Raw genomic sequence first — 13617 nt, forward strand, 5'->3', positions numbered from 1 at the left:
ATGCCGAATAATTACCATTTAAAACGGCTTTTACTGGCTCGAACCAACTTATTTAAATCAGAAGGCTCTATCGATTCTTCTCATTTAGAAAACTGACAAGGGAAATGTAATGATTTTATGCCTTTAAAGCATTACATTTGCTTATGCTTTTGATGCTTTATGCTTTTGATTTGAGTCATAAGTAATGATAATCTAAGCTAACAATACATATGAAAGAAGAGCCGTACCAACTTTGTTTTACGTAAAACGGGTTACTATCCATAACTTATCGAAAAAGTTCCATGTTGTTAAATAACTTTCGTTTTAAGTTTAGTGTCTTATGATATAAAATATCTATTAATAATGTTTAGAGTTTTATTCAAGGCGTAGTCTGGTCAACATCATGGCTCTTGTGCCAAAAAATCTCAAACAAATCTTGTTCACATATATCAATATTGTTATTTGTATTAAGATCTCATTCAGGATTATTTAACAAGGTGTAAGTATATGCCACGAAGTCAACTTGTTTCATTTGAGTTGAATATGGTTGCAAAATTGTATTTCCCCCTCTAATTCTAAAGGTATAAAGACCAATATGAAGATCATTAAAACTAAAAATTTATCTAGTTATTTATAGCGTCATAATTCTTTTCCATTTTATGTCGTCTATTTCTTGATTATACAAGGTAGAATCGGAAGCCTTTTAATTCCAATTGCTTCCATTCTAAATTTATCTACTTATTTGTAGCATAGTAATTATTTTTCGTTTTATGTCGTCTATTTCTTGATTATACAAGGTAGAATCGGAAGCCTTTTAATTACAACTGCTCCCATTCTAAATTTATCTACTTATTTGTAGAGTAGTAATTTTTTTCCAATTTATGTCGTTTATTTCTTGATTATACAACGTAGAACCAGAAGCCTTTTAATCCGATTGCCTCCATTCTAAATTTATCTAGTTATTTGTAGCGTAGTGATTCTTTTCCAATTTATGTCGTCTATTTCTTGATTATACAACGTAGATTCGGAAGCCTTTTAATTCCGATTGCTTCCATTCTTTGAGTTTCTTAAGGTATTTAATTATTTTAATTAGGAATTGGGTTTCTGTAGGATATTTACAGTTCACAAACTCGCCACAAAGGTCAAAATGATAAATAATATAATTCGCTGATCTACCATTCAGTATGAGTAGTAAAGAAGTATGCATTTTTCTTCAGTGTGAATTTTTGAAGTGTTAGTGATCAGGATACTTCTTTGCAGATTGATTAGCGGCCATACAAAATCTTTTAATATGTGGCAACAAAGCAGTAGACAAGGTATAATGGTATCATATCTCTCTTGTTTGGCACTGGACAGATCTAACCACTGACAAATGATTAAATAACAAATCTAACATATCCTGATTTCTGTATGTAGCATATGAATCTTGATGCCTTGTTAAATATTGTGACTTTCATCAAAATTAAATGTTTTTATTATTTACAGAATCCTTGTAAATGGGAATTTCATATAATTCATAAACAATGACAACTCAAGTTGCCGTTTCAGATAAAATACTCGCTTTATTATTGTACATTGGAAAATAATTCTGAAAGTTATCCGCTTGAGTTTAGAATAATTGAAATATTTGAATATAATTTATATTCAAATAACAATAATTGATATTTGAGACATAAAGCTATGCATTTAAAATTAGAGTTCTTTGATATTGTGAAATTCTTTTTCCTACCGAAGAAAATATAGACACACGATCGTACCACTAACGAGTGATAGTCTTTCATAATTTTTTAAATACTATAAACTTGAGTTATCATTGATTATAGCCTAAACATAATCTATTTATTTCTTACTGTTGCAACTCTGTAGCCTATGGTAGAAATTATTGCAGCTAAAGCTCCTATAATCATAGCCCCAAAGGGATGGACAATCATATTGGATGTTGAACCTATCGCCACACCACCTGCTAAAGTAGCATTCTGGATGTGAACCTATAACAAAAGCTAAATATTCATGAAATCAATATAAATCAATATATATAATTATTTAAACACCAATATTATAAAATCAATATTATATCAATTATCACTCAATATTATGATTTCGATCGTTCTGTGAAACAGACGGAAATTAGTTTTCGATTACCTGTAATATCAAGAAATTACTACTCCACTACATACTTTCCACTACTCCACTTTTACACTTTCAAGGGAACAGAAGAGCAATGGTGTAAATGGAGAAAAATCATTTATTTAAATAAAATTATAAAGGAAAAAAGATATAAGAATTTCGAAAATGTAGGTTTATTTTGGAAAGGAGTTCTCAAACGTTTGAACAATGAAATTCCCTTTTTTTTATAAAGGAAATCTGTAGCTACCTATTTAATTCTCGGCGCACTGAATGTATTCAGATAGAACAATACATTTTTTTTCTAAGACAAAAGGGTTTATGGGACAAATAGAAATTCGTGTGAAGGGGAAAAATATTTTTAATTAATAAATATTTACACAAATAATAACTGAACAAATATACAGATGATAACAAAACATTTTGAAACTACTTAAACTGATTTAAAAATTCACACTGAAAAGATTTTCCTGATAAGAGAAGTGGGATTTAAGGTAATAAGGTGAGGTCTGATGAGATTTAATTTTAAGCGAGGAGAATGTTGTTATGTCGAGATGTTGGAGAAATAAGTGTTGTGACAGATGTATCGTATAAAAAATGCCGGATTTTTAAATATGTCATCCACACGTTGAAAAGATTTTATTTTGTTTTTTTTATTTCTTATTAATCGACATGAGTCGTTTGTTAGTGTATTGCGCTATTTTTTGAATGTTCCATCCATATGAACACGGATTTAAGTCTATCATTTTATAAAAATATACATATACGTTTAACTTATCACGAGTTGTTGCTTAAGCGGTTCAGGATTGTAAATGTCAATTCGCTTTTTCAATTATTCATTCTTAAAAGTTACATTAGTTGAAATTATATACATTATATACAGTAATTTTGCTTTGGGAATAAATTATTAGACTATTCCGGTGCCTTCCATCCGTATATTTACATTCAGTGTAAATCACGTAATCACTTTTCTCGAATGAAAAAAAAAAAAATTCTTTTTTGGTTACAAATGCAAGCTTAATTTTTTTTCTTCTTTTCAACAAGGAATTAAACTCAAATGAAAAATGTAAGAAGCTTAATTCTAATAAATTGAATCAAAATCTGCTAGCGGAGAACAGACAAAAGAAATTTTTTACATGACGTTAAATCTGAAAAAGAAGTGTTTTATCTTTTTCATACTCCGTTGTATTTTTAATTTTTAAAAAATTCAAATTTCTGTATTTTCTTCAATTTAATCCTAAATTAATATTTTATTAATTAAATAAAAATGAAGTTTAGAAAATTCATTTAATATTACAAACAACCAAAACTATTTTAAAGAGAGAATTTCATAAGTAAGATCTTTTTGTAAGCCATTGAAGCTCCAGCATAAATAAATTGACTGACCAAGAATGTAGTTTACCATATTTAAGAGTCCTTTACTATCCACAAGCGAAGAGATGGCAAACGTTATGGTATAACATGCCAGCAGGGAAATTTCTGTATTTTCTTCAATTTTATTCTAAATTAATGTTTTAATAACTAAACAAACTTAATAAAGTTAATAGAATTCATTTAATATCGTTAACCACAGAAAATATTTTAAAGACAAGAATTTTTTAAAGTAAAATTTTTTTCGCCGTTGAAGTACCAGCAAAAAGAAATTAACTGACCCAGAATATTTCCTACCATATTTAAGCGCCCTTCACCATCCACAAGCGATGAGATGGCAAACGTTATGGTACAGCACACCAGCAGGGCAACAAAAGTGTTGATGACACTTCGATGCTGTTCTTCTCCTGTGGCTAGTGCAGAGTTGAAACTGGGCCAAAACATCCATAGGAATATGGTACCTAGATTAAAATTATGCTCACATAATAAGAGTCTATAAAAACATCTGTAAGAAACTAACCTGATATCACTGAAAATGGTACGAATGGTTGCATTATCTTATGTGACATAATACATTTTATTCCTACGCATTTTAAAACTACAGAAATAGTTAAAAGAAATTAAGCACTTTTTCCATCTTAAATTAAGCTTCTTTAGGCAAAATATTCATAAATAGTGTATAAAATGAAATTCTGTTAAAATACAGCGGGATTTTGAAATAGAGAAATTTGTAAAATGATTAAAACCAATTGAAATTAGAAAAATGCTGTTTGTGCAGAAAGAAGGAAATGAAACCGATTTTTTTATCGATAGATTAGAATCTATTAATAGTGTAGCATACAATCTTTTTCCACCAAATAAGACTATCATTTTTGGTATCAAGTTGGAGATACAAATGGCCATACGAAATACTAGATTTTTCTTAAATATTGAAAATTTTCACTTTGATTGTTAAGACAATTGTTAATGCTTATGGTAATTCAATTTATATGAAAATAGTTATTTAAATATATACTATTTTTGAAATTATCATTTAAAGAATAATTAATTGGTCAAATCTCTCTACGGTTAGGCAGAATTAATCCTAAATAATTTCATAAAAATATTTAATTGATGCTAAATTGGGATATCAATTTAGCATGAATACATTTCTCGTTCTCAAAAATCAAATTCTTTAATGTAGTTAAATTTAGAATTAGAACAAAATCTCATTTTTACTACTCTATTAGTGGGAAGTGCCAACTTGCCGAATCTTACTGATGAAGGTTGGTGTTAACGGAATAAAATCAACATTAATGCTTACTACTAACGAAGTAATACCTATGTTTTAAAATAATCATAACACATTTCATACATAATGGATCTAATTTCATTAATATATATTTTTTAATTTGTCCTTATATTTCCATATTCTATCTTTTAGTAATAAAATAAAATGTGGATCAAATATATTATCAAGTATAATATAAATAATATAAATGTCCTAAATTATATAAATGTTTTAATATAAATTATATAATAATTTATAATAATTATATAATAATTTATATAAAATATATAAATGTCCTAAAAATAATATAAATGTCCTAAAAATAATATAAATGTCCTAAAGAAATATAAATGTCCTTATATTTCTTACCAATCATTGCGAAAATATCAGAGTGATAATTGGAACCATCTTTAGTGTGTCCTAATGCTTCCTTCCTGTATAGCATATATGCAACACTGAGTCCAAAATAAGCCCCAAAGGTATGGAGAAAAATTGATCCTCCAATGTCTGCTGCCTGTAAAATTATCAAATGAACCATTTGAAATAAAGTAAAAAGAAATGAATTGTGCAATTTTTATTGCTATTAATAGAATTTTAGATGAGCGACTTTAAATTATGGTTGTTATGCTATTGAGATGAAACAGGTTCTGGTGTACTAAACTGACTACACAACTAAAAGTCATCGTTTTTATTAAACATTCATTTGTTTTAACAGTTTTAAACAATCACTGTGGAACAGTAGAAACATTCAACTGTTGAAACATAGCCTTATAAATATTGGTAAACTCAGAAACAAGCAGTGTTGCAAAAAAAAAAAAAAAAAAAGGGTAAATAGAATACAATAACTTTAGTGTACCAAAGTACTTTGTGTAGTACCAAAATTTTAGTTGTGATTTTCTAAAAGAAAAGAAAAGAAAGTTTTAAGAAAATTATTTTTTGATGAGTAGGTTCTAACAAAGGAAAACATAGATGTATTAAACCAGATTTGATTCTACCAGAGAAATATAAAAGAAGAACCGAAACCATTAACTAGTAAACAAGTAAGAAAAAGGTGGAAAAAAAAAAGAACGAATTTAGTTTCAGATATGATTGAACAGTTGGTTGAGCTACAATTTTGTGATGAAGAGGTCTTTCCCGAATCAAAGCTAAAGTCAAGCAAAGAAAATTGTTTTTTGATTTACAATCTGTCGCTCAGCAACGTGTAATGAGCGAATTTTGATGCTTTTTGTGGTCAAATTGTGACATCAAAAATCCGAAACGAAAAGTAAAGATTTTAAAATAATATCAGGAGGGGGGTGGGGAACAGCCTAATTGTTTAGTCCATTTATAGAATTTAACGGCCTGTTCTAAATCATAATTTTTCATTAAAATAAATTTTATGGCTTTATTATATGGACCGTCTTTACTTTTATTATATGCCGTTTTTACTTTTATTATATTATTTATTTATGGACTATTATTATATTATTTATTTATGGACTATTATTATATTATATTATTATATTATAATTACTATTATTATATTATATTATTATATTATATTATATATTATATTACTATTATTATTATTATATTATTATATTATATTATTATTATATTATATATGCCTTCTTTATTTTTCTTGATAAATGGCAATCCTATATTGCTCATTTAAAATCGATTTCTAAAAATATAATAGTGTTCACACACTTCTCTTTATTTATAGTGCTTCTTCATTATTATTAATAATAATAACAGCTGTGCCAATTCTCAAAGCTGGTGAAAAAATAAGAAAAGGAAACATTGGTCAATTATAATTATATGGCAATTCAATTATATAGTTAATAACAAGGAATATTTTGACCTTAGATGATTTTCACAGTTATTTTTTATTTATGTACTCTAATGACTAAGTTATAGTCAAGGAACATGAATCGAATAATGAAAATTATGAATCCAATGCTATAACTGTATTTTTAACCAGCATTATTAAAAACTGCTAAATCAATGTGCACTTTTGTAAAAAGTTGATAGCTGCATTGAAATTGTTTTTTCCTATTGAAGTCAAAATGGAAATTAGTTTCTTTCCAAAGCTCTTTAGAACGCCGAATATATTATCCCATATATCAGGGCTAATTGAGACTTCTACCTTAGGTGCTTCAAGATTACGTTAATAAACAAATGATTCACATTTTGTCTTTGTATGAGTCCTCAATTCATGGATTAAACTAGATAAACCAGCTAACTTGGGAATAAAACTAGCATATAATAACTAAGACTTTAAAAGAAAATTCTTTCATTAAGAGTGAGCAGTGAACTAACTATCAGATTGTTTTGCTGTGAAATTTCTTTTTGAAAAAGAGGACATGAGAAACTGAGAATTAATATCTGTTAATTCTAATCTGATACAGTGAGCAATCATGTTTATTAGTATCAATTACATTTTTGACATTAAAATTAATACAAATTAAGTATTAAAAAAATATTTTATACATTTTTATTTTTGTTTGTGAGAGTTTCATCATTAAGTTAATTTAACTGGAACAATTTAAATAAAAAAAGAAATAAAAGAAAATTTTGAAGAACTTATTAAAATTTTTACAGAGAAATAAATTTAATTTGCCTGAAAAGCTTATTTTCTGAATTTTAAAGTGAAATAAATATATTTATTGAACAGAAACCCGTGCTGGAACTATTGAGGAAAACTTTAAATCTTGAGAAATTTTTAATTAAAAATTTAATTAAAACTTCTAAATCCTTTTTATTGAACTCCTGCTTTCCAAGGAGTAATTACGGGATAGCTCTAAGTGTGACTTTTAAAGAGTTAAGAAATATTATTTTTATCATTATCATACATCAAATTTACAAAGAGTATGCCAACCTATAAATATTACCATGTTAAAAAATATGCTAATTCGAAAAGATAAAAATAATTAGCATTTTTTATGAGAAACAATTTTTCACCCCATTTCCACGCCGATATCCGAGAATTTATTTATTCCTATCGATACTCGACGATTTAAATTATCTCAAACTAAACCATTAAAGAAACTTTAGAAAAGAAGCTAAAATCTTTTTAAAACAATAGCATAATACAGTTACTTTCCAATCATTATCTAGAGAAGAGAGATTCTTTAGTCCCCTTTCATCGATTTTTCAAAGTAACGAGATCTGAGATGAAAGTAGTGAAAATCACAAGAGCTACGAAACGTGTTCCAGACTATTATTCAAGGATTTCAGGCTGTTTCATGTTGCCATGGCAACGCGTAGGCGAGGGCTTTAGTATGTGTATCTAGCTTTTAAAAGATGCTTGTTCCAGATGTCGTGATACAAAGTTTAAGTGATCCGAGTTATCATTTCAAGGCTATTTTTAGGTAAAATGTTTCATTGTTTTATTCTTTCTTTTTAGAATAAGAAAATTCTTCTTTTATTTTTTTATTTTTTATTTTCTGTTGTTAAAGTAGTTTAATAAATAATAAAATTAATGAATAAGAAAGAGTAAGGAATTATAGTAGCAGAATTTTTTTTTTATAATTACTGAGGGACTTATCCTTTAGAAGAGTGATTTCCGAGATTTTTTAGAATAAATAGCTACATAAGCAAAATTGGTTAAACACCACTTGTAAACTCACCATTGTCTTAGTTAAAGTTAATTTGATGGAATTTTCTGGTGCAAAAAATTATTTATGTTTATGTTGCTCCAAACATATAAGGTGTGTGTAAATGGTTTCCACATGAAACATACAGCCGTGTCTTAAAAGTTTATTTAAAAATCTTACGTTATATCCAGATTTTAAAAAAAACTTGCATAATTTGTAAAAACAGTTTTATAGATTTAGAAATATGAAATGAAAAACATTCATTTAAAAAAACAATCATTTTTAAAAAGTAAAAAAAAATAAAAATTCAGGAAACTTTAGGAAGAATATCTTATAGAATAATGTAGAAAGAATAAAAACAATGGATGCCTTGAGAATTAAAATGTAGATATTCTATTAGAATGTGGAAAACCGTCTTTAAGAGTTAGTGCCTTGCACATAGAGGAACGAATTCGCTCAACAACAAATTCTTACTTGTGAGTTCAGTATGACGACTTTTTTTTATCTGATAATAACTATTTCTGTGAGATAAACAGTGTCAAAAGTCAATAAAATATTTAATAGAATGGAGCTTGTTTATGTCTATAAAGACCCTTTGAATTTCCCATTCAGAATTAAGGATGACTTTAATATGTCTTTTGATTCCGTAAAAAAGATGTGCTTCTGTCCTAATGTGATATCGAGCGAACATTGGCTTCATCATTAAAAACTTGGAAGTTTCATATTACATATTCCTAAGCCATCTTTTTTGCGCAATCATCTGTACGGTATCCTAGCCCTTTCAAAATTTATCTTAGTTCAGTGAATGTTGCGAAATCACAAATGGAAGATTTGGATTTTAGGGGATGGTTTGAAGACGCACGATTTAAAAGGTATATGGGCCGAGCATTTTAATGGGGTCCCTCAAGATCAGTGGAAAACGATACATCGTCTTTGCCAATTAAGTCTAAGTTTTTATTTCCATAATTTCATAATCTGAACCAAACTGTTCCAAGCTTGGTAAAAATATAAAGGAGAATTTTGATGGCATTTCTGATTCACTGTTTTTTTTTTTTTTTTTTTTTTTTGAAATTTAAGTTATATGACTGACGCTTATTCCAGGTATCTTTTGCTTCCTCTTGATGTTGATAATTCTTCTTTTTATATTTTACTACCATTATTCTGTCAATGTCTCATAGCAGCATTTGGCCTGTTATCTATTAAAGCATTCTAATTTATATCAGAAATAAAAGATAATTATGACAATCGTTATCTTCGTTTCTTTACTATTGAACCATCATATCATACCAGTTTAAATGAGTATTTTTATATTTCAATAACAAATTGAAATGACGGAATTTTCTTCTACGTGGATCAAACTTTTGTAGAATCTCAAATTAAATTATATAGATTCTAATTTGTCTTAAAGAGCAACCCTTTTGAAACTGCAATCAAATGATCTAATTTAAGTTAAAGTTACCTTTGAAGTGAACGCAAATTAGTTTCAGAATATTTAGTTTTGATAAGTCCTGGTAATCGCACATTCAAATGAAGTTTGCTTAAAAGAATGGGCGATGAAGGTGATTTATTCAGAATGCAGTATGTCGAGATAATTTTTCTTTGAAATTTTGTATTCGTCTTCTTATTGCTATATTAACAAATTATTTAACAAAACTATTCCTTTCTTTTGTAAATTAATGATTATTATGGAGAATTTCTGATAGGTTTTCAGTATGAAACCTAATTAAGTAATGCACTGTTAATATTAGACTCATATGTCGCTTTTGAAAATTTCAAAGAAATAAGTGTTTTTGCTCATATTTATCAGTCATAAATATTTTAATAAAATTTAAGTGGATAGAAAATTTTTTGTCGTATTTTATAATTTAATTTATAGAGGAATTAATGAATTTTATCTAAATCTTTTAAGAAAAGGACAAAAATAGGCCAAAAAATATTATGGTAATAAGAAATTTTGATTAGAATGTAAAATTCCTTCATGTATCTAATTTTTTTACAAATAATATTGTTTCAAAAAGACGCCTAAATCTTTGTGGAAATTTGAGATTCAGTTTAAAAAAAAATCTAAAATTCTGCGAGCAGAAATTTTACAGAAGTAGCTGGAGTATTATTTTTTCTTTAAAACCATTTGAAGATAAAATCTACTTCCTATTATATACCTATGGCGTCAAAAATTTTTGACCTCACGTATTTGAAATCTACCCATAAACAACGTATGTCTTACTACGATAGCACAAAGTTGTAAAATTAGAAAGTCTTAAAGGCTTATTTGTACAATATATGTACTATTAATAGGAAACGCATGTTTTTTTTATTAATCAGCATGAATATATATTTCGTCTATAACTTACCTTGTAGATATGCAATCCAAGATGTTCATTGCAAGCAAATATTGTAATCTCTAGAATGGACATAATGACCAACTGTAGCGGGCTTGTTTTACCCAGGAGGGCACCGAAAGAAATGAGAACTGTAGCTGAGGCAAAATTCCCGCTGATTAAACTGGAATGGATCAATTTTCAATTTAAATTATTAAGAACAAATATTCTTGAATGACTTTGCTTATAAGGATAGTCAAATACTTTTCATGAACTTTGAAATGTATGAATACAAACATTTAAAAAATATATATTTAAGAAACAAATCGGGAATATTTTTTCAGTAATATATAAATCTTTTGCAAAATATTAATTAAAATTTAGCTGGAACAAAATTGAGAAAGACATTGACACATATTCTACAAACGTTCTATAGATTTAGTTATTATTTCTTCTTAAGGATTTTCGAAAATACCTTTACATTTTCATGTTTCTTTGATTATCACAGCTGTTTCAAGCATGTGATATCTATTAGCACTAGATGTTCTTTATTCTCACTTCAAGCTTGAGATGTCTTTTAGCGCTACTGATCATTCTTCTGATCGATCCAGAAGCGATGTTCGTTATTCTCGCTTCAAGCTTGTATGTATTTCAAGCTTGAGATGCCTCTTAGCTCTACTAGTAATTTCTTTGGTCGATCCCAAAGTGGTTTAGTTCTCGCTTAAATTAGACTTTTATTCCCCAATAGCTCATATATATAGATATTATATAGTATTAAAGAATCTTCACAACATGGTACAACGCATACACAACATATGGGTTATCACAATATTGTTGAATATTGAATAATATATAATATCGCGCAATATTGTGGAATGTTGTGCTATATGTTGTACTGGGGGCTATTCACTAAGATTATCTTTGTTAGATTGGTGGCAGTGGTAGAGAATGGCATCACTAGTTGATATTATTACATTAACAGCACACCCATGCTTAGAATCATAAAGAGAAGTGATAGCCCCAAATTGAAGTTTATATCAGACTACCAACAAATGTAGTAAATGTTTTCGGTTTTTTTATTGTCCGTCATAATGGAATTGGCGGAATCCCAAGATAAAGAGACGAAAAAAAATCAGTATTTTATTGTACTCAATCAAGAAGCCATGAACTAACTTGTTTAAAAATTAGTTAAGTCGAATCAAAGAGCAAAAGAAAATGTAAGACATTCTTCATAAGTTTTAAAAAGATTCTATTTTTTTGCCTTCCGCGGACAAATTTTGACAAAAATTATTCCACCATTCCATTTATGAAAGCAAAGCTTTTTGGAATTTTAGATAGGGGCGTTTATAAGAAAGTAAAGCAAGAAAATGAAACTATACTTTAAAATAAATAAAATGATATACATTAAAAAATTAATAAAATATTTTATATCAAGTTAACTTAAAATTATTTTATACTATGAATTTTGTCAATAGTTTATTTCAGTTACATTAACGTCCCGTTTTGAAGCAATAGGAGGGTTATTTTAGACGATACTTCATGATTTTGAATTATGATTACATGAGAAGTGTAATACCTGAATTGGCACTTCCATTCAAAACTTTCAAACCACATCAAAGGATAGAGATCCAAATCTTGGCAGTGCAACTTTAATCAGGCCTTCACATAGCAGATGCTTTCTAGAGTTTATTCTTAAAATTACGCCTTGAAGAGTCTACCATTAGGTAATGGCATTTAAAAAAACTGATGAACTGTGGAATTAAAAGATGAAATTACTTTATGATTCGTCTGATTTTTTTCAGTTTTGTCTATTCCGTCATCAATGACGAAATTGTTTAGACCTTTTAACTTGTAAGATTTTGAATTTTCAAATGAATTAAAATTTTAACTTACAGGGAATAATAGATGAATAAACAAGTTGGAATGTGGACCAATAGGTCAATGAAGAATTTTTTGTAAGATAGTCTATTTTATGTTTGAACAATGCACACCTCACAGAACAAACATAAAAAGATGCGATGTTCGATGTAAGAGTTTTTAAATTGCGTCTTACATCATCTGTTTACGCCGCCACAAAGCAGACGACCAAACAAAAATTGATTTCAAAAAACTGCCGTCAGCAGTAACAAAGTCGATAGATGAATAGATATACAAACAAATTTCGTAAAGATATGATACATACTTCTAAAAGCTTCATACACGAAAAAAGATATTACAAGTAAGAAATATGAAGTTTTATAAGTCTATAAAAACTAATTGCTGGAAAAAAATTGTGAAAATTGTGCACAAACATTTTGTGTTCTATTCAGTCGATTCTTCGAAAACTCAGAACGATATAAGTAAAATAAATGATCCATCATGAACTACATCTTTTCATCTTAATAAATTTCAAAGTAAAATGAGATTTCAGATTGTAATTTTCTAAATAGTAGATAAGGCAGATTTATTATTATTATTATGTTTATTATTTTTATTATTATTATTGTGTATTTTTTATGCATTTTATTATATTACATTTATTTCACTATTATTATTATTTATTTTGTATTTTTTACATTATATACAATAATTATATGTTCATAGACTGGATTTTTGTGCTTTGAGCCCTATTTTTATAACCCGTTTGAATGAAATAAAGTTGAAAAGGTACAAATCTATTTTAATGCCAGTTATTTTTTATAACATGTCAGTCAAAATAGAACTTATCGTTAGTCGAAGAGATATGTATTCGAGTATCTAATATATTCTGTAACGGATTATACTTTTCAATCTATCATCCTTTTCACTTCGTTTTAGTTTAGTTTTTAATCATTCCATTTAGTGACATCTGGAACTTTAAGTTTTTAAAAAGTCGGATTGGGTTATCCATTTTGGGGCTTCATTTACTCCATCCCAAGAGTAAATGAAAGGATATCGAAATATTAGAGACAGAAAAAAAGTAATTAAAAACCTTCTTCCCACGGCATGTGACTGGAAG

At 27.8% G+C, this 13617-nt stretch overlaps 2 protein-coding genes across 3 annotated transcripts in view; one reads left to right on the forward strand and one right to left on the reverse strand.

The window, feature by feature from the left end:
• The window catches only part of LOC129968928 (ammonium transporter Rh type A-like), a 207932-nt gene that overhangs the window by 23759 nt on the left and 170556 nt on the right, over positions 1-13617 (reverse strand). For both annotated transcript variants that reach the window (XM_056083284.1, XM_056083285.1), the window contains exons 4-7: positions 10674-10824; positions 5114-5258; positions 3772-3935; positions 1830-1967 (exon numbers count right to left, since the gene is read on the reverse strand). In XM_056083284.1, coding sequence (XP_055939259.1) covers positions 1830-1967; positions 3772-3935; positions 5114-5258; positions 10674-10824 — 598 coding nt within the window. The remainder of the gene's footprint in view (positions 1-1829; positions 1968-3771; positions 3936-5113; positions 5259-10673; positions 10825-13617) is intronic.
• LOC129968927 (ammonium transporter Rh type A-like) overlaps positions 1-13617 on the forward strand; it is a 198703-nt gene that overhangs the window by 10053 nt on the left and 175033 nt on the right. The window lies entirely within an intron of this gene.

The sequence above is a fragment of the Argiope bruennichi genome, chromosome 5 (genome assembly GCF_947563725.1).
Source record: "Argiope bruennichi chromosome 5, qqArgBrue1.1, whole genome shotgun sequence".
Taxonomy (NCBI): Eukaryota; Metazoa; Arthropoda; class Arachnida; order Araneae; family Araneidae; genus Argiope; species Argiope bruennichi.